This window comes from Sycon ciliatum, chromosome 6 (assembly GCF_964019385.1).
Source record: "Sycon ciliatum chromosome 6, ocSycCili1.1, whole genome shotgun sequence".
Classification (NCBI taxonomy): domain Eukaryota; kingdom Metazoa; phylum Porifera; class Calcarea; order Leucosolenida; family Sycettidae; genus Sycon; species Sycon ciliatum.
Window position 1 is genome coordinate 21,418,842 of NC_088648.1, and position 24,748 is coordinate 21,443,589.

General features: G+C 49.2%; 2 protein-coding genes, 1 long non-coding RNA gene and 1 pseudogene across 3 annotated transcripts in view; 3 read left to right on the top strand and 1 right to left on the bottom strand.

The window, feature by feature from the left end:
• Positions 1-2,092, bottom strand: part of LOC135819678 (uncharacterized) — a 4,454-nt gene extending 2,362 nt beyond the window's left edge. Inside the window, exons 1-2 of the long non-coding RNA XR_010553953.1 lie at positions 1,981-2,092; positions 18-85 (exon numbers count right to left, since the gene is read on the bottom strand). This is a non-coding gene — a long non-coding RNA (uncharacterized LOC135819678). The remainder of the gene's footprint in view (positions 1-17; positions 86-1,980) is intronic.
• LOC135819663 (pneumococcal serine-rich repeat protein-like) overlaps positions 1-24,748 on the top strand; it is a 102,938-nt gene that overhangs the window by 40,421 nt on the left and 37,769 nt on the right. The gene's annotated exons all lie outside the window — the stretch shown is intronic.
• On the top strand, positions 2,435-24,063 carry LOC135819018 (uncharacterized). The gene is made up of 12 exons (XM_065332168.1): positions 2,435-3,026; positions 4,521-4,578; positions 5,572-5,884; positions 7,501-8,300; positions 13,532-13,847; positions 14,574-14,789; positions 16,292-16,423; positions 19,273-19,470; positions 21,463-21,771; positions 22,065-22,253; positions 23,176-23,220; positions 24,017-24,063. The coding sequence occupies exons 2-12, from the start codon at positions 4,561-4,563 to the stop codon at positions 24,061-24,063; spliced, it is 2,583 nt and encodes an 860-aa protein (XP_065188240.1). The 5' UTR covers positions 2,435-3,026; positions 4,521-4,560.
• On the top strand, positions 17,052-18,581 carry LOC135820296 (uncharacterized; annotated as a pseudogene).

Below are 24,748 nucleotides of genomic sequence, written 5' to 3' on the forward strand. Positions count from 1 at the left end.
TCAGCGAAACCTCTTACCAGATCTTCACCATGAAAATGCTCATACTCGGTGGCATCGCGAAAGCCAGCCAGCTGAAACCGGTATGCTACAGGGAAAATGGACAGGTCACAAAACATTGTGTACATTGTAGATAATTCTATGGGTAGACAGGAATAGCGGGGTGGTCTAAGATCATACTTCGAAGTAGTAGATAAACGGAGGGTACCAGGTTCAAGTCCCCCGGTTCGGTCTATTCTCGAATCGACTCTTGGGCCTATTCTTGAATGGGTTCCTGAATGCGCTGAGTGATCCTGATCAGATCCAATTGTGCCAAAGGGCGTTTCAGGGCCGAAATACCGATTCCTAGATCTTTCGTTTCCCCTCCTTACCCCTACAAATCTTTATCGCCATGGCTGGCTATCACCAACTCTCTTCACTTTGACCGGAGTTTCCACTGAGTCCTGAGATGTTGCAATTATACCGTATTTTCCCGAATATAAGTCGAAATTCTCTACGCCAGAAAATTCGCCAAAAGCTGGGGTTCAACTTACAAACGGAACTCGACTTACATACGGGAATCTGGCACAACAAATGAAGTGACTGGAATGTCCGTACAAAAATGCACTACCGTACGAACCATGTGAACATTGGATGACACTGGTTTTGTTCAGATTGTTCAGATTTTGTCTTACTGGCATGATAATTATGATCTCTCCTCGCAGAGAATTCATCATTTTGTATGTGTGGGTGTCATAGAGCTATAAAAACTTTTTTTCATGAAATTGACTCCTGGATTTGGGGTGGTCGACTTATATTCGGGAAAATACGGTAAATGGAATTGATATAGTACGACCTGCCCTCAAAGTTTTTTGTTTTGTTTCTGGTTTCTCATTTGTCATGAAGATGGATGCTAGTGTACTGGGAGAATTTCCAACATAATCTGCTGTGAGAGATGTTGATGAAGTACAGCAGGTCCCGGCATTCTTCCCGGTATTGAAGTATAATTCCAGTTCCTTTGTGGATGTTCTGGAGTTTCCCTGGCACCAGCGCATGCACTGTTCCCCAATCCCATTATGTTTTAGTCTCGCCCACTCTCTCCATGTTAGATGTACTGCGCGGTCCACAGTCCATTCAGAAGAAGGCAAGCGCTGGCTCTGGAGAGGTCCCGTGCTTGGTGATTTTTCCGGATTTTGTGGTACACTGTGCAGTGCCGCGAGATTCGAAACTTGAAAAAGGGTCCAAAAAGGTGCCTCAACTGTGGTTCGAACTGCGAATGTACTGTTATGCAAGTGCAGTGAACGGCCTGGATTTTCATGGTTTTTCCCCAATTCAGTGCTTGGGGTCCGGCGGATTCTGCCGGCAGAAAAATTGGCAGAATTCGGTACTTTTTCTGGTAAATTTCATGCATGTTTGGTATGTGGTTAAAAAAATGGAGCAGAATTAGAGGAATTGCCCGCCATAAGGTTCGTATGGTTCTGCCAATTTCACTGCTTTTCGAGCAGAATCTGCCACCTTTTCGAGCAGAATCTGCAACCTTTTCGAGCAGAATCTGCCACCTTTTCGAGCAGAATCCGCCGGTCCCTTGTGCTTTGGAGGCAAAACCTGGCTGAAATCCTATTTTCGTTATCGCTTGCTCTTCGGAGAAATAGACTTCAAAAACACAATGAAGAGCATTCCATGGGGGTTGCCAAAAAATTGTGACAAAACTCAAAATTTGACCCATTTATGGCCAAAAGCCAGGATATCATCTTTTTCTGAATGGACTGTAAGTAGGAAACCATGGGTGCACCTGAGCAACTGTTTCCCAGGACCTCGCACTGGCGACACTGCGGGCACTGGGTGCACCACCCAACGGTAGATACATTTCGTCTTCGTGACCTCCTTCAATCTCCTTTCCTCGCATACAAGAACTGTATCCTCCTCAATCGCATACAAGTGAATTACTTCAATGGGGGACGGGGAGGAATGAGTTGTGCAAGCGGCGAAGCCGAGGTCTCTTACCGTCTTCGACTTCCTCGTTCCATGCTCTTGGGCTGTGGTGCCGTCACGGTCGCCGCTCGTCGTTTCGGTGCTAGCAGCCGCCAGGGCCATGCCGCGTCGGTGGCTCGGCGCACTACACCAATGACATAATTTTTCCCAAATTTTCTTTTCACCTCAATCATCTGTGTCACCTTTCCAAGTTTTCCCATGCCTGGCTTACTTGGACCTCATTCGCTTCCTTGTCATTGGACATGACTGAATGCATTGATGGGCGTCTCGACCTCGGGCAAGATCACTCACAGACCTAGTACCTCGGTCAAGATCAGAGCGTCTTGCCCTCGCAAATGTGTAGGATTGTGTGTTTCGTTCGGTTTGCGAACTCAAATGAACACAACTGGCCCCCAACCCCAACAATGGCAACATGACTGTCTGGACATCCAGTTCGGACAGAGGTTGTAAGACCGTTATAATGCTGACGGGATCGCAGCATTCGCAGGCATGACATCTACAAAACGACGTTACGTGACACGGACCCGTAGATTTACCCACGGCCACCCGTACCGCACCCGGACCCGGCCAGGACCACCCACAGCACACGCACTGCTAGCTCATTCGCTGCTGCGGTAGATCTACTCGGTAGCTCACCTCGGCGAAACGTTCCGCACTGGAGCTTCGTGGTGAAATATTTTCACTGCAGCGCTAGCTGTAGTTTCTTCAGTTTTTCATGCTACAGCCAGTACAGGCAGCTTGTAGACGAGTTGTTGTTGGCAGCGAGGTGGTGTTACAGTTAGTTTAGCCGTCTGCTGCTTCGTGTCGAAGTTTGTTTGGGTGCAGGCTGTGTAAGAATCTGTGTGTTAGCCAAAGGGTTTCATCGAAGTTTCCTAGTGGCTCGGAGGCTCCATTCGACTGCTCCATACCATCACGACGTAGAGAACCGGTACAGCCTATCCGGCCACGACGTTCGAAGTCGTGTCCAGGATTCAAGCAAACCGTGACTCCTGGCTGCAGGAGCGCTCGCCGCTGGACGTTCATCGTCCCCGTTTGTCATGGTGTTCCAGTGATTCTGGGTAAGTGGTTGGCCAGTGTTGTTCGGTTCTTGGGTATTGTTGTTCGTTCTCGTTTCCTGAAGTGTCCGCAGTGCACCGGTAACCAAGGTAACGGGTATGCATGGCTCATGCTACTGTGATCGTCTCAACAACTAAATGACTATTTTGCTTGTGTACTGCGATTCGGTGCGAGTAAAGTACGGTGAATAGGTGTGGGTTCTCTTCACTCGGTGAGTGCGTTCGATTACACACTTGAATCGATTCATGAATCGATTCAAGCGCATTCAAGTCGTTCGATTTCATGTCATGAGCATTGGAATCGATTCGGAATCCATTCACTCTATTCACATGGGGTGATGTGAATAGCGCGAATCGATTCGCGAATCGATTCATGAATCGATTCGCGAATCGATTCATGAATCGATTCGCGTGCATAATCGAACGCACTCAGTAGAGGCGAGTCGAGCCAGCTGCAGTTCCCGGGCCGAAAGGCTGGCTCACTCCCCTTTCCATGTCCACGACAGTACATCATATTAAAAGTCTTACAAGAACTCCGTCTACAGAGGAACGTTGACTACTGGTCAGAGTGTTTCTATGCATGGCATGCGTGGAATATATGGACTGTTACTTCGAAGTATATGTACCAGTACAGTCGCGGCCAAAGAAATGCGACCCGCGAATCAAAAGCAGCTCCGCATTTCTATTTCACCGTGCATGGTCGAATAACCCATCCGGGAGGGCCAGAGCTCCTGGTTTGGACTCCCCGATACACGTTGCAATGCAAATGGAGTGAAGCTTCCTTGTAAATTTGCTGAGTGGAGGGCTCGACATGCTTCTCGTACTCTGGACGCGCGTTCTCGACGTTGAGAGCAGCCAATTTCCTCAAGTTGACGTCATAATATGATGCAATGTGCGCGGATTATCAGACATATCCTGGACCTTAGCTAGTACAAAATAGCACAAGGAAAAATGTTCGATGGTTTGATAAGCTGTACAAACGCCGTATATCAGTCTGGCCAGAAGAGCATTGCATCAAAAGAATGCTGTCAACTTGAAATTCTGTTGGGACAAAACTGTATGCGTGAGCTGCCTACTCTTGGGGGTGATGCACTCTTGTCAATGCTCAGTGCACGCTCTTAGAACCATGCCTCCACTGAAACAAAAGTGTGAAACACGTATAAAATTTTAGGGTTTCTTTGGAATCTGCAGGCAGGCATAGTGGGATGGTCTAAGACCATGATTGAGAAACAGAGGGTACCAGGTTCAAGTCCTGCTTGGAAGTCTGATCTACTCACGTCCCACCGCTTAGGAACTGCATCTGCGCCTTGATCCAAGAGGGTAGTGGCGTTCCTGCGGATACGGAAAACCGGGCATTTGGCCGAGTCTCACGCGAACCGTGATTTTTTTGAATCTGCACCCGCTGAAAACATTCTGAAGAATGTTATCCATTTCTACATCACTCATGATGTGCCACGTCTATTTTGGTGTGGTTTATTGTGTGAACATGTACAACAGATGGTGACTGACGTCCGTGACTTTTTTTGTTGTCGCAGTCATGGCTGCAGCTGCAGAGGTATGAATTGTCCACACGTCATTGCTTTGCCAAATTCTGAAAATGTTGTCTCAAAGACATCTTACAGTGTGCACACACATACACACATGTTTGCATGCGCACGTACACTCGCAATCACACGCACTGCACACACACACATACACACACACACAAACATACATACATGTTTGCATGCGCATGTACACTCGCAATCACACACATGTTTGCATGCGCACGTACACTTGCAATCACACGCACGTGCACACACACACATACACACATGTTTGCATGCACACGTACACTCGCACACTCGCACTGCACACATACACACACACATACACACACACACACACACACACACACACACACATGTACCCGCTCCATGCTATCATTGGACTGTTAAAACCTGTGCCAATACGTGTACAGGGCCATCTGGTATTCTTGATTATCTTCAGTGAACAGTAATGCTTCAATGTGGCCTACGTCAGCCAACCAGGCCCCTGAAATGGCAGTGGCCAAACGCAAGCAATAAGCCCATATGAATATATCTGCAGCTAGCCAGGGCTGTCTCGTCCCCCGATGAACACTTGATCAACACAGCATAGATCTCTGGCAGTGCTAAAACAAAAACAAACAAAAAACAGAACTTGCATGGCACCATGTATGCTACTAAGTACTGGTCGTAGCCAGGAAGTTGTAAAATACCGGTATTTTACGACTCCCTGGTCGTACCTTACTGGCAGCTTCTGTGATTCTCAGCTCATGGTATGCTAGCCCTTGGCAGATACTGCTGGCAGAATTTTTGTCTTCAGAATTTGGTACTTTATCGGGATGCTTTCATGCATGTTTGGTATGTGGATAAAGAAATGGAGCAGAATTCAAGGCAAGGTGAAGTGCCTGCCATAAGTTTTGTATTGTTCTGCCAATTTCACTGCTTTTCAAGCAGAATCTGCCAATTTTTCGAGCATTCCCCGCCAAGGTCTACTGTATGCACTCTGTATGTTGTTATTGCAGAGCCACGCGGTCAACACATGGCCATGGTCAAGCCAGATGTTCCGCAAGTGGATCCCACGCCTCCAAGCAGCGCTCAGCTGCGATGCAATTCGTGTTGAATGCTGTGCCAAGCGGTTGATCTCCGATGCGCAGAAGAAGGAATTGATGGCGATAAAAGATTCTGCCAAACACAATGACCGACTGCTAGATATGCTGAGCAGGGGTACAGCTGAGACTTTCCACACCTTCTGTAGTATTGTGCGTAGCACCGAACCTGAAGAAAACTTTTCAAAGTTCCTAGATGACATGCAGTCAGTGGATACCTTTGTTGGAGGTAAGTAGAATTGTTATCAGTCAGGTGACTGAGAGACACTCACAGAATTGTACATAGGGGGTGTAGCTCAACCATCTGTGGTGTAGTGACCATGTACCACCGGCAACCTCATAGCCGCCATTTTGCCTGTTAAGACTATGTAGTAGGTATGACGACCATTTTCTGGTGTGCTGACCGGACTATGCTGACTATAGAGGAGCTACACACCTGCCTGTACATGTACAGACAATACTGCATGTCCTTGAGTTGCTTTACTACATATCTGTACAGTGCATATTGATGGCACCAACCTGCGTTGAAGTTTTGCAAAGGTGCTTGTCACGGTGTTTGTGTGTTTGTGTGTGTGTTTGTGTGTGTGTGTGTGTGTGTGTGTGTGTGTGTGTGTGTGTGTGTGTGTGTGTGTGCATGAACCTGTTTGAAGGCTACCTTCTTGCAAAAGCACTAGTTTCGGCTCCACAATCCAGTGTGTCGTTACTATATAGCTTTCATGGCTGAGGTTGTTGGTATGTCTGTTGGCTCTGGGTTCCCAGTACTCCTTAGCCGAGGCTGGTTGGTAAAGTAACTCCAATTTCACTTCAAGGACATTAGGTACCAGTGCATCTAGTGTCTGCTTTTATCAAAGCAGCGTGCTGTCTATACTGGTTACGCCAGCAAGTGTAGGGTGTGCATAGGTAACTGTCTTGGCCGTTTTATGCCGATGTACTCCGTGTGGTGTAGACCAGGTGTGCATTGGTGGGCGATTCACGTGGCTTCGCCAGTTGTGTGGATTAGACAGTTATCTGGCGCAAGTCTTGATCTGTCTCATTCAGATCTTGTTTGCTATCGTTGCTATAAGAGAAAATCTGTGGGTGCACGTGCAGTGCATTTGCAGATTTCTGTGCTTCTCTTGCGACGGGCGTATACATTGTCCATGGTACATCAGGGGCGTCACCCGTGATGGGCACGGGGGGCACGTGCACCCCCCTAAAAAATTCGACCTTGTTTTTTTGCGAACTCCTGGTTATGAAAAGTGTAGTGCATGCTGGTAGAATCTACTAATAAACTGCATACACTAAAACTAGTTGTACTGCGCTGCCGCGATTGCGTGACGCGGCGTGAGTGCATGTAGCGAGTGCAAGTACATGACCAGTAGGCAGTACGACTCGTAGACTAGTTACACTTGTTACACTGAAATGGCACCGAATCATGGCAAATGCCTGAAAATGCTTGCAATTGCCTTCAATTTTTGAATTTTTTTCCCGGGGGAGGATAATGAAGAATTCTTGTCCCCGATCGTAGCGTCTTCTTGGCTTGTTGCAAAATCAAAAAGTCTTTCATTGTAGTTACACTGAAATGGCACCAAATGCCTGGAATTGCTTGCCATTGGCTTCAATTTTTGTAATTTTTCCCCAGGGAAAGCCCAAGTACCCCATGGCCGCCCCACCTTCAAAGTCGGTGGCGACGGGCCTGCTATCAGCGAACTTTTTCGTGTTTTCCTGTGCAAAATTCCTGTGCACCCCCCTGTGAAGAGGGTTTGGTGACGCCCCTGGTACATGGTGTATGCATGCTAGGAGGCATTTTGCGAGGCTGTGAAATGATTCGACTATGTACTGTTCTCTGTGTCCTCTCTAACACAGGCAATGAAGATGCAGCAAATAGAGTAACTCGACGTCAACCAGCCCGGTTCACCGGGAACCCACCACCTTCACCCAGCCAAGCAACTCGGTCTCCGCCAGCCATAGCACCCAAACCAAAGCCTGCTGTTAAACACCGGGCTACTCACGCATCTCCCCCCAAGCCCACCGGCACCTCTGCAATGATAGCGGCCTTCAATTCAGCCGGCCAGGAACAGAAACTGGCTGGAACTCAACCTTCAAAACCTAGTCAAGCCCCCCAGCCTCCTACTCGCCCAAAGCCCGCCACTCCCCACAACACAGCAAGAACAGTGGAAACTAAGGATCCCACTACGGTTCACAGAGTGCAGCCGGTAGTGCCTTCTGATCCTGTGTCTCCTTCACGACCACCGCTCTGTGACCACACACGACTAGCCGCTGGCGGTAACCAATCAATGGGCACTCAGGCAGCGACATCTGCCCCAGCAGATCCCAAGCCCTCTCCGAAACCTAGACAAGCTGCTCCTTTCAGGTCTGCTAGTGTCTCTACACTAGCATCTGGTTTTGAATCAGATAGGTACGAAGCAGTCAGACTGCCCTCGGATCAAGCCCCAAAGCCCAAACCGCGCCAAATGGCCATCACTGGTGCCAGGGCAGCTAGCTTGGCCATGAGCCCAGCCATAGCTGTGCAGCAAGTTCAGCGGTCAGCACTGCCAACAGAGAGCTTAGCTGCCAAGCCCATTGCCCTGCCTACGACTGGAGGCGTGTCGATCGCCAAGAATGCAACAGGAGATTCAGCTACGCCTCCGCAGCCCAACTCTCTGGTAAGAGATATAATTATAAGTGACAGGAGTCGCAGTGTGTGTTTACTTACCGTATTTGCCGGAGTATAACGCACACCCCCATTTTAAGTAATGTTCTGGCAATTCAAGGTATATCCGGAGTGTAATGCGCAGCTTAGATTTGAAAGCATTATTAATCATAAAGACAGTACGATAGTGCGACCATTGTCATAAAAAAGTGCATTCGGGTGGCTTATGCAGGGTCAGAGGCGGCACACTTCGTAGCAGTTTGATGCATTGCACTACTTTTCGAAGTACAATCAAGTTCATTCTTTTAAATTTCATATTCGGAGCATAGTGCGCACCAGCGATTTGGGGCCAGGAGTAATTCCTCCAAAGTGCACTCTATACTCTGGCAAATATGTTATATTGATATAATGGAAAACTGAAGTCTTCATAGAGTAGAATCAACATCAATCCACACTCCTTGCGTTTTTCTAGGGTGGTGAGTTGATGATCAGATCCATGAAAACAACTGTACACTCATACCTTGTTTTTCCGGGCGGTCCGGGACCGGGAACTTCCCGGAACTTTGAAATTTCTGTTACTCCGAGCCGCACATGTTTTGATGGGGACATGCGAGAGATATGGGTTTTTCGCACAACGCCACTTGCTGCCGCTTATCTGCACCAACTATGACGTAATCGCAGAACTTCACCGTGATCCATGCAGAAAAATAGTCACACTCTGCACACTCTGGGTTTTATGTACTCTTGGTGCACATCCTGTGTCATGTGATCAAGAGAGTCGTAGGCTGTGGGGAGACGGCACAGGCAACTCTAACCCTATATCTCCCAAGGTTTCGACCCTGGGTGGCCGTTCACAGTCACCCTTGAGAGGGGGCCGATTTACTATAGACACCTTATTGTCGGTCAGGATGTAACTTTGATTTCAGTGATTTCGGTAGAGAAAGCAGGTACCTAAATTAAAATTAGATAACACCTAAAAGGGACTACACACGTAGAGTGCATACTGTACGTGAAGGGAAAGCTCGTCACCTATAGTCTGTTTCAAAAAGATTTACAATCAGGTTTGGGTCTTAACAAATATGAAGATAAGGGAAATTTGGACAACAAAGTACATAGAATGGCTTGTTAGGACACGGCAAATTGTTCTGTGAAGATTTCGGAACAATTGGACCAGCCGTTAAGGAGTTAGAATTTCGGCCAGGTTTCCGGCCTTTTCCCATGGTTTACAATTTGCCCAGGAAGCCAGTATCGATTTTTTATCAAAACCCACGAATTATCCTTTCCTTTTTGGCCTTGTGGTTATGAATGCTGTCTGCTGACCATGAAGTTGTGAGTTCAAATCCCAACCTATCCTCAAGTCAAACTTTTTTTTCATTGTTTTGGCGATCAAGCTGGTACAAGACAAAGAAGATGGCTGCACCAAACGACTTGTTGTTGGAGGTCGCGCTTCCTGCCGAACTGACTGACACTTGACTGGCTCACGCCATGTGAACACACCCACAACACTGCAATGGTATGAGTGAATATGGAAGTCATCGCGCTGTAGCTTTTTGAGATTTATTTTAGTATTTCAAGATCGCCAATATATTTGAATTTAGCAGTCAACGCCGTCTTCTATCAGCGTTCACAAGCGTCTGCTTTTCTCAAAATGTCGTCGAAGTCACACGGATAGCTTTGCCAAGTCATGGCCTTGGGAATGAGTCCGTGTCGATGCCGTTTTCGTCACACGGTGAGTAAATTGCATCGCAGCTCAAGGGAACTATTTTGGTCACAAAACGGATTGGGACACATGCCGCTCGTCAACATTTACAACACTTTCGTTTCGACATGTCCTCTCTGACTCCATTATCGATACGAGGAAGAACTCTTTTGTTCTAAACCAGACGTACATGACTGTATCAACGTGAGTGAGTTGTCATTTTTCCTGCTTTCGCGCGGAATATTTCTTCGAGTTCACAGTGAGTTTTTCCAGGCAGCCCTCGAGTGCTCATACGGTAAGACGCCAAACTCCGCGGGCGATCGCCAGGATTGCAAATCTTTTTGAAACGGACTGTAATTCTACATTTCACCTGAAACCTGGCAGGGCCCTGACACCGAAATTTGTATATGTCATTTAAGAATATGTCTATTGCAGCCTGAGTGATAATGATAGTGCTATTTCCTGAATTTGACTGTTTCAGGATCTGTCGGAATATCACAATGCACAGACCCTCATGCATAGATCTCACCATGCTCTGCAGAGCGTCTACTATTGAGCAATCCAGTATTGGCTTGGCGCAGATCTCCCACCATAATAACTACAGCCGCGAACCACGTAGTGGAAAGCTACACAAGATGGGCAACCCATTTTCACATGTACAGACAATTTGCAAAAACGTTCCGAACATTCAGGGAGGAGACATTACTTGCATGACACATTGGCAGAACGAAGAAGGCAGACTCGAACATTCCAAGATTCTGCAGCCGTTGCGTTTCAGGTGTTGGGTGGCAGCTCCGTTACTGAGGCCGTAGTACAAGTTGTCGAGCTCGGCTAGCCGCCGCCAACCAGTCAGCGCAACCTCGGCCACGCGCTCGCATTAGCTCCATGCCCGCGTTGACGGAGCTCCGGGTGACTAACAAGCCGAACAGCTGCAAGTCGCGACTCCACAATGACACTGGCCGTCCGCGTGCTCTAACACTCCGCTCCATTCCCTCTTTAGCCGTTTCCCTGCTCGTCAAGCCCTGCAGGTAACTTGGTTTCTTCAAGGGTACAGACGTCTATGCCGTAGAAAGAGAGGTCTCGACACAAGGAGTTCCTCTCGACGGCCGACATGAGGCCCCGCACATTGAAAGTTCCGACAGCAAATTTTTCTTTTCCTCCGTAAAGCGTTCGTTCATCAGCTCGTACCATTGATTTCCGTCGCATCGTCCCGTCACAAATGTCCAATAAAAACTGCTCCCCAGTTGCGCTAGGAGACTACAATTCCTCCGGTGAGCGAGGAAGAAGAGTGGAGTTACCCAACTCAACCAAACATTACCTTTCTAGTAGGGTGAATTCATTGTCTTTCGGCGAATGTGGACTGATTTGAGTGGGAATGTAGGGTTTGTTGTTGCTGTTGTTTCAAATCTTTATTCTCACGATAGCCAGTGGCCAATAAGAGATAATAGTGTAAGAAAGGAGAAAGAGTGAGGAAGAATTGGGTGGGCAAGGCCTAGGGGTTAATGACTACTTAAGTGTACGTGCAGGGGTGGTCGCCACACGAGCATACAGAGTTGTGTACTTAAGTGTACGGGCAGGGGTGGTCGCTACACGAGCATACAGAGTTGTGCAACAGCAGGGATATCTCGGATTTGAAGGGAGTACGAGAAGGGATTTCGCGAAGCTGGGTGGGCAGGCAATTAAAGTAATGAAGGGCCTTGTACAGGGGAGAATGGAGACAGCGGTCAGTCCGCGGAGTTGGCAAGTGCCAAGTACGAGAGCGACGTAAATTATACGAAGGTTGCACGTTGCTAGCAGTATGCAGCGAGAGTATATGTGGTGGGGCATAATTGTGGCGCAGAGAATGCGCGAAGAGTATATGTTTAACTTTAAAGCGTGAAAATAATGTTGGCCATTTGATGCGATGCAAAAGGTGGGAGTGTTCTAAGTGTGTGTAAAGGGGAAGGTGGAGACATATTCTGGCGGCGTTCCGCTGGAGTCGTTCTAGCCTGTCAAGGGAAGTGTGGGACAACGGTGTGAGAGCATTGCTCGCATATGAGAATATAGGTAGTATGTATGTCTGATAGATGTGAGATAAAGAATCACTGGTGAGTGTAGACCTTAGTCTAAAAAGAATATTGAAAGACTTGAGTGATTTTTTGACTATGTATTCAACATGCTCCGTCCAACGGAGGTCATGCTGAAAGATTATTCCGAGGTGTTTGTGTTTTTGTGCTACGGTAAGCAGACTATTCCTGAGGTTGATCTGGGGTAGCTGTTCAGGGGGGCGGTTATTGTGGTAGAACGGGAGGATGACTGTTTTCTTTGTGTTAACCAGCAGGTGCCATCTTTGAAGCCAGTCTCCAGCTGCTGTGACACTCTGTTGTAGGTTTCGGGTGCAGTCTTGAAGAGTTCTCGCTATAGAAATCAGAGCGGTGTCATCTGCAAATTGGCTACAGGTGGTGCCGGGATTCTCACATGCGTGTGGAAGGTCTATGGTGTAGACGAGGAATAGAAGCGGCCCAAGAACAGATCCCTGAGGGACGCCGGCAGGGATCTCGAGGAAAGGCGATAGGTCGCCATCCACCTGGACCCTTTGCCGACGCCCCAACAGGTACCGTCGGAACCACTCCAGGGCGTTGCCCTGGACACCATAGTGGGAGAGTTTTGCTAGAAGGCCTGCGTGCCACACACGATCCAAGGCCTTGCTTAGATCGAAAAAGCAGGCATTGACGTGTTTCCCGTCGTCTCTCGCAGTGGAGAGGGTATGGACGAGACGGGCGAGTTGCTGCTCAGTGCCGTCTTTCTCACGGAATCCGGACTGCTGGTTGGGCAGGTGGGGTGTGATGTGCTTGTAGAGGAGTTGATGTGCAATTTTTTCTTGGATTTTTAATGTAGTGCTCAAGAGAGAGATGGGTCTGTAATTTGTTGGTTGGGTTGGGTCACCGGGCTTGGGTAGTTGTTGTTGTTGTTGTTGTTGTTGTTGTTGTTGTTGTTGTTGTTGTTGTTGTTGTTGTTGTTGTTGTTGTTGTTGTTGTTGTTGTTGTTGTTGTTGTTGTTGTTGTTGTTGTTGTTGTTGTTGTTGTTGTTGTTGTTGTTGTTGTTGTTGCTGCTGCTGCTGCTGCTGCTGCTGCTGCTGCTGCTGCTGCTGCTGCTGCTGCTGCTGCTGCTGCTGCTGCTGCTGCTGCTGCTGTTGCTGCTGCTGCTGCTGCTGCTGCTGCTGCTGCTGCTGCTGCTGCTGTTGCTGTTGCTGTTGTTGCTGTTGCTGTTGCTGTTGCTGTTGCTGTTGTTGTTGTTGTTGTTGTTGTTGTTGTTGTTGTTGTTGTTGTTGTTGTTGTTGTTGTTGTTGTTGTTGTTGTTGTTGTTGTTGTTGTTATTTTTTGAATTCTTATGTTGTTGTTGTTGTTGTTGTTGTTGTTGTTGTTGTTGTTGTTGTTATTTTTTGAATTCTTATGTTGTTGTTGTTGTTGTTGCCTCTGCTGAATAAACACCATTCAACTCGCAGCCAGAAGATATTTCATGGTCACTTCATTGTGTGTATGCCTATACGTGTGTTGACTTTGCAGGGTCAAGCAGGCAACACAGGTCCATGGTCAGGCCAGGTGTTCCGGAAGTGGATCCCACACCTCAAAGCAGCGCTCAGCTGTGGCACAATCCGCACGGAATGCCTTGCCGAAGGGCTGCTCACCGATCCGCAGAAGAAGGAATTGATGGGAGTAGAAGATGATTCTGCCAAACACAATGACCGACTGCTAGATATGCTGAGCAGGGGTACAGCTGAGACTTTCCACACCTTCTGTAGTATTGTGCGTAGCACCGAACCTGAAGCAAACTTTTCAAAGTTCCTGGATGACATGCAGTCAGTGGATACCTTTGTTGCAGGTAAGTACAAACCTTATCAGTCAGGTGACTCAGAGACACTCACAGAATTGTATTACATGTACAGCAAGTACTGTTAGATACCATTAGTACTTTGGTGACGTTCTGGGGAAACCGTTCATGGCTGGAAAAGAAGAAGCGAGGACCCTGGTGTTCCAGCCTCAATGCCACCTTGGGCAAGCCACTAAACTCCCCTGGCTTCAGGTGACTCTATTTGTGAAATGTGGAACCTAGCAGATGTTGGGCAGGGGAAGGTGGTGAGGGGACTGTGTGTTGGGATTTGTTGGGGTGGGATGCGTACCTACCTACCTTTGGAAACCTGAAATCGGGACAATGACATACCTAGGTATGAAAGTGTATACAACTGTAGCTGTAAGGCATGCGACAAATGCACTTTGGGTGCCTATTAACAACCTCGATATCAAGACGGTGCCGGCCAAATCGGGATGGTTGGCAAGTATGGGCATACGTTGGGGTGCGGAACAATAAGCATTGGCTCCGAGTGGGATGCCAGATGCCCACACCTCACAAGCTTTTGGATTCCAAGGACCCATGAAGAGTTGGCCTTTCCCGGGATATCCAAACACCAGCGGCTGTACTGCGTAGCCATGTCTTGTGGTCTTGTACATTCTGCCGAAGAAGCTGCAGGTCTTTGCCAAGCATATTAACAACTGAATTTTTTGTCTTTCTACCGGTATGTTTGGTGGTGCATGCGTGTGTGGTCTTCAGTTTCGCCAGAGTGCAAGAAAGACTGTAATAAAGTGGTAGACCTGATGAAAGAGTTCTCAGCACCGGAACGTCAACGGGTGGTCCACACTGCCAAGAATGTGGCACGAATGCGCACGTCACAGACCATCCTCGACAAGGGAAAGAAACCCATTCACGTACCACAGCCAACTTCACCTAAGAGCGTAGACCTGCTGAGGATGCAGAACATGGAAGATGGTAGGCACGGGGCCATTATCTACCGATGTCTTGTTTGATTTCGGATCTCGAGCCAAAGTTATCGTGGAAAAAGGAATTTTTTATTCAATCTACACGTAGCTGTGGAAGCGGTTTTTCCAGCCGTGCTGCTACCTACAGTCTACTGGGAACTTGTGGTCAGGCACAAGGGTACATGGATGCTTCTATTATATAATGGGATTTCTCGGCACTTCTGCCAGTGGTTGTAAGACTTATCCACTCACCTCCACCGTTACGCGGTGCATCTGCCGCTAAGGTTTACCAGGTGTTAGCGGCCGTGGTGAGTTCCCTTCGGGAACGGACTCGATAATTTACTTTGTTTTGTTTTGTTTTTTTATACGTAGCTGTATGTGCAATGTGCCATTGATTGCGTTTCCCACTTGCAAACACTTAGAGTAGGTTTTGCTCTCTCATTGTTCTTGTATGTTGCAAGTACTTCCTCCGCGTTATTAAAATTGTCGCTTCGCACATTGCAATATTTGAGACTTTGCTCGTCTTAGTCAGACTGTCGGAATCGCTGTTTTTTTGTGTGTTCGAACACTGGTGCGACCCTTCCTGCGCAATGTCTACTTGTCACTGAAGCCGTGGTGGTCTCAGACTTTGTCGGAGCTCTCTTCCGCGCCAAGCAAATTCATCGCGCTCCGCACTATTCCGCCCCAGAGCGCATTTCGTTTTCTGGAGTTCGTGCCGTCCCACATCGTTCGCGTGGGCATTTATCAAGACTGCAAGTTCAGGTATAAGAATCCTGGTATCTCTCCTGAATACGAAATGCTGAAGTTGACGATGGCAAGAACAAAGCGGTCTCAAATTCCTAAAATGCGCTACTTGTGGCGCATGTTGCTGTGAAGGTAGCAGGTCTGAAAACACCAACAAAATCAGCAAAGCGCTTGCCCAGGAAAGAAGGTGCAAAACTGCTTACCCTATCCCGCTGAAAGGTCGTTACAGTGTACTTGAAAAATGCTAGCTTGCCTTCATCGCCTGCCACCTGTAGGCATGGATCACTTGAAAACGAAGTTTCTTGACCTGAATTTGACAGCGCATCTTGTTCAGCGTATTGTTGAGTGCTGAAGGGTCTGCCTCAAACTCTGATGAAGACGTCGACCTTAGCTGCAAGTGCAGCAAAGTGGGGGGCCACTAACTAAAGCTTGGTCCGTCGACAATGCTCTGCCTCAATTTCTAGCTGATTTCTTTGCCCTTCGAGTGGACAAAATGTATTCGAAAAATCGCTCTTGGAAGCGACAATTTTGATGACGCAGAGGAAGTACTTCATGTGCACTAAGTCATGACTCGCATATAAACTGGAGTGCAAGGTGATTTCGACCCTGTGCAACTGTCCACTAGAAATTTGCTTTCAGTTTTTATCATCCCGGTTCTGCTTTGTCCTTGAAGGGTGGTAGCGTTCCTACGGATGCGGAAAGCTAGGCCTCTAGCTGAGTCTCACCCGATCCATGGAATTTTTATTTTCTTGCTTTGGTCTTGCTCAGAACAACGGGAAGCGGCATTGACTGAAATCGACCACTTGGTGTCCAACACTATCATCATTGATGACACGAAGGACTGTGCAGATGAGGCAGAGAAGTACCAGGGTCACGTGACACGGGCGGACGGCCAAGTTGGTAAGCAATAAATTGTACCTGTCTCTAGTGCATCAGCATATACAGTTTGCAGATTGGTAATTTCTCGCTCCACATATACTGGCATACACAGAGACATAGACAGCAATAGCGACAACACACAAAGTGAAGGGTAGTTGGCCGCAGCCAGATGTGAACCGGATAACGAGTGAGGTATGGAAGCAAGCAAGGACTGAGAACAGAGTGTCTCAGATAGAATAGTCGTGCCAGTAGATAGAAGAAATAGGCCATGATGCAGAACCACTTGGGACCGTCAAATTAATTTTCCTGGACCGAGCCAGCCGGGAAAAACCCCTCGCGCCGACGGACGCATTTGTGAGGGAAAAAACGGGTGTATATCCCCAATGGCGATTAGGCATCATGTAGGCATGGCAAGCACATCACGGCAAACAGTGATAAAAAGCATTGATAATAATTATGCACAGGAATAAAGGGTGGGAGGGCAGGGACACTGGTGAGACTCAAAACTGACTGAAGAAGTCAGGAAAAGAAGCGACAACAAAGAACACACCAGATGCCATATTTGCAACTGAAAATATTTCGCGAGAAATCATTTCTCGCCTATCTCGCTGCGCTCAGCCGGCGAGAAATACAACATCTCATCACCACCACCACCACCACCACCACCACCACCACCACCACCACCACCACCACCACCACCACCACCACCACCACCACCACCACCACCACCACCACCACAACCACCACCACCACCATACCCATCACCACCACCAACACCACCACCACCACCACCACGACTACCACCACCACCACCACCACCACCACCACCACCACCACCACCACCACCACCACCACCACCACCACCACCACCACCACCACCACCACCACCACCACCACCACCACCACCACCACCACCACCACCACCACCACCACCATCACCACCACCGCCACCACCATCACCCACCGCCACCGCCACCGCCACCGCCATCACCGCCACCACCACCACCATCACCACCACCACCACCACCACCACCACCACCACCACCACCACCACCACCACCACCACCACCACCACCACCACCACCACCACCACCACCACCACCACCACCACCACCACCACCACCACCACCACCACCACCACCACCACCACCACCACCACCACCACCACAACCACCACCACCACCATAACCATCACCACCACCAACACCACCACCACCACTACCACCACTACCACCACCACCGCATCTCATCACCACCACCACCACCACCACCACCACCACCACCACCACCACCACCACCACCACCACCACCACCACCACCACCATCACCACCACCACCACCACCACCACCACCACAACCACCACCACCACCATAACCATCACCACCACCAACACCACCACCACCACTACCACCACTACCACCACCACCGCCACCGCCGCCGCCGCCGCCGCCGCCATCACCGCCACCACCACCACGACCACCACCACCACCACCACCACCACCACCACCACCACCACCACCACCACCACCACCACCACCACCACCACCACCACCACCACCACCATCACCACCACCGCCACCACCATCACCCACCGCCACCGCCACCGCCACCGCCATCACCGCCACCACCACCACCATCACCACCACCACCACCACCACCACCACCACCACCACCACCACCACCACCACCACCACCACCACCACCACCACCACCACCACCACCACCACCACCACCACCACCACCACCACCACCACCACCACCACCACCACCACCATCACCACCACCACCACCATCACCACCCCCACCACCACCATCACCACCACCACCACCACCACCACCACCACCACCACCACCACCATCACCACCACCACCACCATCATCACCACCACCACCACCATCATCACCACCACCACCACCACCACCACCACCACCACCACCACCACCACCACCACCACCACCACCACCACCACCACCACCACCACCACCACCACCACCACCACCACCACCACCACCACCACCACCACCACCACCACCACCACCACCACCACCACCACCACCACCACCACCACCACCACCACCACCACCACCACCACCACCACCACCACCACCACCACCACCACCACCACCACCACCACCACCACCACCACCACCACCACCACCACCACCACCACCACCACCACCACCACCACCACCACCACCACCACCACCACCACCACCACCACCACCACCACCACCACCACCACCACCACCACCACCACCATCACCACCATCACCACCACCACCACCACCACCACCCTGCTTTGTGCTGTAGCAGCTGGTGCAATGCGTGGTGCTCTCCCCAGGGCTTCGTTGTTTGTGCACACTCTTGCTTCTCTGTAATGCTCTTCAAAGCGGTCCCTGACACATCGCTCCGTCTCTCCCACATAATCTTCTCCATGAAACAAACAGAGCATTGAGTAGAGAACATCCGGCTACATAAACTGACCGTCACTCATACCAACATCACATTTACAACATTCCCCTTTGCCTCCACCTTCTCTTCTCCTTTCTGTACACCTCTCGTGAGGGGTGTGGGCACTCATGACTGGTGAATGAAGACAACACCAGCATGTCTTTCAGAGACCTATCAGGCTGAAAGACACCACACGCGCTCCTGTTGTATGACAATCGTCATGGACCAAACTGCAATCACTGATGAATAGAACCTTGAGGCTGGGCGCGAATGTATTCTTGGTGCGGCCGGTGGCTTGTCTTGGCATGGGTGTGCTCAAACCCGTCCTGGCTTTTAGTCGTTGTTTAGACTGATCTGAACTGGCTTTCACTGTGTTCGGTGTGTTTCTCCATTTTGCATCTTTCTCGTCTGTCGCAGAAAAATCGCCAGCTGATTGTTTCATCAGCATGGGCAGTGGATCTGCCAGGGATGACCGCAGCATTTCAGAGACCAAGCAGTACTTGAAGGATACTGGCTTCATCGACGAGAACACGGTCGTCACAGAGATCACTGAATATGAACTAGTCCCTGTGACTAGGCTGGCCATTCGTGACAGCAAACGACTGAAGTTTAAAGGTCAGCATTACTGTGCAAGCATGATTGCGCGATTGCTTGATAAGGGAGCTGCCGAATGCCAGATAGTTTGGCATTTTACATAACTCAAGCCGCTTTAGGAGCTCCACTTTCCACCTTTCATGTGTGTGTGGGGGGGGGGGGGGCGTCTCAGGTGCAGTGGTATGTGCAGTTGATTTCCAATCTAGAGGTTGCGGGTTCAATTCCAGACGAATATGGTCGCACACGTCTTTCTTCTCTTTCTCATTCTCCTAGCTCTTCTTTCATTCTCCTGGGTGGTTACCAACAGCCAGTGTATGCCGGAGTATGTGGTGTGGCGTGTGTGTGTAAAAAAAATGAAAAAATGAAATTAAAGATTCGCTGTCCAGAAAAAGCCACTTCAATCAGCTGTATGGTAGATACCAGGCTAAAATTAATGGCGGTCAATTCATCAGCCTTGCATGCAAGCTGTTGAATGGTGTAACCCCAGCACAAGTTGCTATGTCTAACAATAGCTGTTCGCTATCCTTGCGTTCGCGATGGGCAGGTCTGAGGTCTGAGGTGTGCATGCACGAGCATGCGTATGTGTGTGTGCACACAAACGCGTTTGTGTATGCGTGTGCGCACATGTGTGTGTGTGTGGGGGGGGGGGGGGTGTTTCCCAATGTGTGCATGTATTTGGGCCATCATTTCCCATATTACGCTAGTACCATGTAAGCAAGTGATCAGATATGAACGGCAAAGAGGCATAGGTTACCTAATACATGTACATGGGAGCATCCGGTCGTTTGTATTGCCGGTTCTACACTTGAGATGGTATCCAGTATGTGTCACATGATATTGTGTGCATCCCGCCATGTTTTCATGCACGTACTAGTAAACATGACGAGCAGATCAAAGGTGCAGGTGGAAAGGCCGCATCTTGTTCTTATACGAAATTTAAAATTTTGTGCTAGGCTAATAGCGAAAAATAATTATACTCACAAGTTAAAGGGGAAGTTACGGCTAAAATCAAAATTTCACCAGTTGTAGTCTTCGGGGTGCTGAGTCGAATGGCCCGGCAGTCTTGGTCCGAGGAAGCTGAGACGCTCCCTTCCTACTTTAATCCCAATCGAACTCCCGCATTTCCACCGAAACTGGGTGACTGCGCCCTACTAGATGGGGATTTGTATGGAAAATGTCACTAAAAGCGCCATTTCGTTCTTTATATGAGCACGGATGACCGCGATTGGCCCATATGTTGTAGTCTTTTGGCCGCTAAGTCGACTGGTTTTGGTCCGAAAAGGCTGCGATGCAGCGTTCGGCCCTTATTCCCAATCGAACATGCTTGAACAAGCGGTCACGTGCTCCTGCGTACACCAGTCACCTGGTCACCGTGCCTGCAGGGTACAACTTACAGCCTGTTTGACCTTTTTTGGGTGCAGTCCTGTCACTCGAGTTGAACTCGATTTGAACCTTGGTGTGAAAGTTGTCGCCTGCTGGCGCTCTGACCAGGTGACTTGGGCTCACAGGAACACGTGACCGCTTATTCAATCATGTTCGATTGGGAATAAAGGAGGAACGCTGCATCGCAGCCTTCTCGGACTAAAACCAATCGACTCAGCAGCCAAAAGACTACAACATATGGGCCAATCGCGGTCATCCGTGCTTTTATAAGAACGAAATGGCGCTTTTGGTGACATTTTGCATACAAATTCCCATGTAGAAGGGCGCAGTCACCCAGTTTCGGTGGAAGTGCGCGAGTTCGATTGGGATTAAAGTAGGAAGGGAGCGTCTCAGCTTCCCCGGACCACGACCATTCGACTCAGTTCCCCGAAGACTTCAACTGGTGAAGTTTTTATTTTAGCCTTAACTTCCCCTTTAATGATGCTCAAATTCTCTCATTACTTAATCACCCCTTTCAGTTAAACTTTCCCATTTTCTTCTTTATTCGGTCTCTGACTTGATGGATGTGTACATGCGTGAACGTGCATGTGTCACTGTGCATGCATATACACTGTTATTATTCTGAAACAGATCAGAGGTCATCTATAGTGAAGTTCATCATCGACTGTGAATATAATCACACGGCTCCGAGTTTCATTAAAAGTGTCATTCGTAATCTCCGCAATCTCCTTGGCGATTGGAGCATCCACGCCGACAGCGTGCACGGCGAGAGCGGAGGCACAGCAGTGTTTGTACAGATGTCTGCCAAGGCTCATACCAGGCTCTGGGAGTTCTGTAAGGATCGATCTAGCCTGCTCGCTGGTCTGCACATTCTGGAAGTGTCAACTGTGGACGGAGCAGTAGTCTTCAATTTCCGTCCCACGACATGCAGTGGCGAAGGTAAGACGGATTGGTGCTGTAGGAAATAGGAATGCACCGATAGAAGCCAGTTAACTCCTTAGCCTTAGTTCCATGATGATAGGGAGGTCATCACTAGTCAACAGACGACTGGCTGTCGTGTGGGAAAGTGGTTGCTGCATGCACATTTCGATCCATGATGTTGGTCCGCACACAAGTTTTCGAGGAGACTCTCTTCACAGAACGAAGTAGTGTTCACAACCAAACAGCTTCCTTGATATGCTTCAATTTACCTCTTGAGCAAAAAGTCCGAGACACTTTGTTTTCTTGTTCAGGTATTACTCCTGATGACCAAAAGCGCTTGGTTGAAGAGTTCTCCAAGAGATATCCATCCTTGGACCGAGATGAGCTGTCTGTCGCTGTGGCTGACCAACAGAACGTTCAGCATGCAGTGATTGCACTGACCAAGCTCGTCTTCGATGATGACGGAGCATGCTTGAATGCACTGCCTGAGATTCTTCGTCGTGAGTTTCCATACCATTGTTTTGTGGTTGTGTTGCGTGTACTGTGTCTATTGGGCCTTCTGTCTATGTTGAGAACAGGTGTGCATCAGCGATAATATTTACATCGTGTTATAAAAGCACAAACGCCGTATCATTTTGGCAATGTCACTGGGACCACAATGAAGAGAAATAGTGCGTTTTGCCGCATCGGAATAATCGGAGGACGGTTTGGTGCATGTATTGATGAACTTGTGGTCCTTCAGAAAAGCCTTCCTTTGTACCGAACCGCCCGAGGCCATTGTGCTGCGAGTAGAATTTTCAGCAAGTCTGTGGGAGGGTATTCCCCTATAAAGGTGATGTGTGTGGGGGGGGGGGGGGGGAGGGAGGAGATGGAGGGGGACACATGAATCTCTCGCATCTTAGCACCAGCAACGTTACTCGCTGTTATGCGGGATTCACAGAAGCATTTTTACGATGCAATGCACAATGCGACATCCGCGAAATCAGGAAATTCCCAAAACGAACCGATCGCGCAGCTCACTCAGCCGTCACAACTGGCCCATCACTGAAGTTGAGCTTGCCACTGCTTGGCTCAATTTTCGCGATGCGACATGCGATGTGATGAACGATTTTGACCTTTGCAACAAAGTTGTACGAAATGTTCAAGAGTTGCTTGCAGATTTGTGCAAGTTGTACCCGACTGCACAAATGCCACAATGACGTACGCATTTGCATTGAGCTTTGAGGCACGTCAGCAAGGCGTCGTCTACTTATGTTATTGGTAATTTGTTAGTATGCATCGCACTGCGGTGTCGCAGATCATATTGTATCGCGCATAGCATTGCAAGAATGCTTCTACGAATGCCACCTAAGAGTTAAGGAGAACAAGTGACCATGCAGCCGTAAAATTATGCTTTGCCTTTCCTCTTGCGGTCTTTCTTAGGTGTGGCGGCAAGAACGGCAACTTCTACCCCTGCTCACGTTGTTCGTAAGTGCACCAATATGGCTGTGATGAAACCTTGGTCCATCACAATGCACATGTGTACATATTGTGTGTGTGTGTGTGTGTGTGAGTGTGTATGTGTGTGTGTATGTGTGTGTGTGTGTGTGTGTGTGTGTGTGTGTGTGTGTGTGTGTGTGTGTACCTCGGACGCCCCGGATCCCTCCGTACCGGCATCGGTGACTTGTTTCACATGCGCCCGGCACTTCGCACGTCAGGGTGACCTCGCTAGGCACAAGTGCACGGCTGAACGGCAGAAGCCGGTTTCAGAGCAGAGAGGTGCATGTCAGTGCCCTCGGTGTCATCGTTGGTTCCGGAGCCGCGGAGGCTTGGCTGTGCATCGTTGCTTCGCTTCTACCTCGTGCCCAGTACCGACCGAACCAGCTGCTGTTGTCACCGGTGACACTACCGCTCGGAGGTGCTGCAATGCTCACTGTGACACCTGCAATCGTTGTTTCCGCTCACTCCACGGACGCAACCGCCATCGCTGTTTAACGCACTGCCACCGGCGTGTTTGCTCCTCTCCCTCCTCCCGCAATGGGACCACGTAACCTTTAAGGCAGTGGGTCGACAGGACAGGACAGGTGTGTGTGTGTGTGTGTGTGTGTGTGTGTGTGTGTGTGTGTGTGTGTGTGTGTGTGTGTGTGTGTGTGTGTGTGTGTGTGTGACCCTCCAGCTCAAGATTGTGTTTTCCTGATTCACGAAGGCCGAAGCAGCACGCGTACAGACGTTTGTTGAACAGAACCTCATGTTCACATTTCTTTTTATATTGTTCCTTTTTCAGTCGTTGCATTTATTGGACCTGCAGCAGACTGTTCACCTGGTTTGTGATATTTCTTTCCTCTGTTGGTGAGTTCTTTTCCATCAATATGGCAGATTGTTTTGATTTCCTTTTTTTCTTCAATTCATTCTGCTGTACTTCCTGTTTTGTTTTGCGCCACCGCCCCTCACCTTGCGCTCAGTTCTCTGAGTGGAGGGCGGCGTGACCCCACTGGGGTGGCTGATTGATAGTAGTAGTAATGTGTGAGTGTGTGTGTGTGTGTGTGTGTGTATGTGTGTGTGTTCGCTAGGCTTAATACACAGGTTGTTGTTTCTGACCTCAATCATGTCCCTCCGATGGGAATTTCAAAGGAATGTCAAATCATCTTGCTTTTTCATTTGCATCATAGTTTCAAGAAAGCGGAACCTCCGAATGTTGCATCTGATGCTTTCTGCCAAATAACTGACACTTGACTAACGGCTGCTGCCGTCTGGAGCACACGAGAATCACGTCGAGCAAGGAGTGGTACTTTCTTGCAGGTTTGCCGAGTGGAAGGTTCGACGTGCTCCTGGTATGCTCAAGACGGCAGTCGTGTGTCAGTCAAGTGTCAAGTCACTCGGCAGGAACGCCAACACTTGTATCTGTCACAAAGAACATTTTCGAGCAAGAGAGTTCAGAATTTTGTGTACTTCAAAAAAGTGTTGTTATCATCACAGTACGGGATAGTGGTAGCGACTTTGGGACAGTGCAGAGAAA

Bases quoted from the DNA above. Each gene is read 5' to 3' on its own strand.
- LOC135819018 (XM_065332168.1), top strand. The intron at 5,885-7,500 runs GTAAGTAGAATT...TCTCTAACACAG, and splicing joins AGTGGATACCTTTGTTGGAG to GCAATGAAGATGCAGCAAAT. The intron at 21,772-22,064 runs GTAAGACGGATT...TTTCTTGTTCAG, and splicing joins CACGACATGCAGTGGCGAAG to GTATTACTCCTGATGACCAA.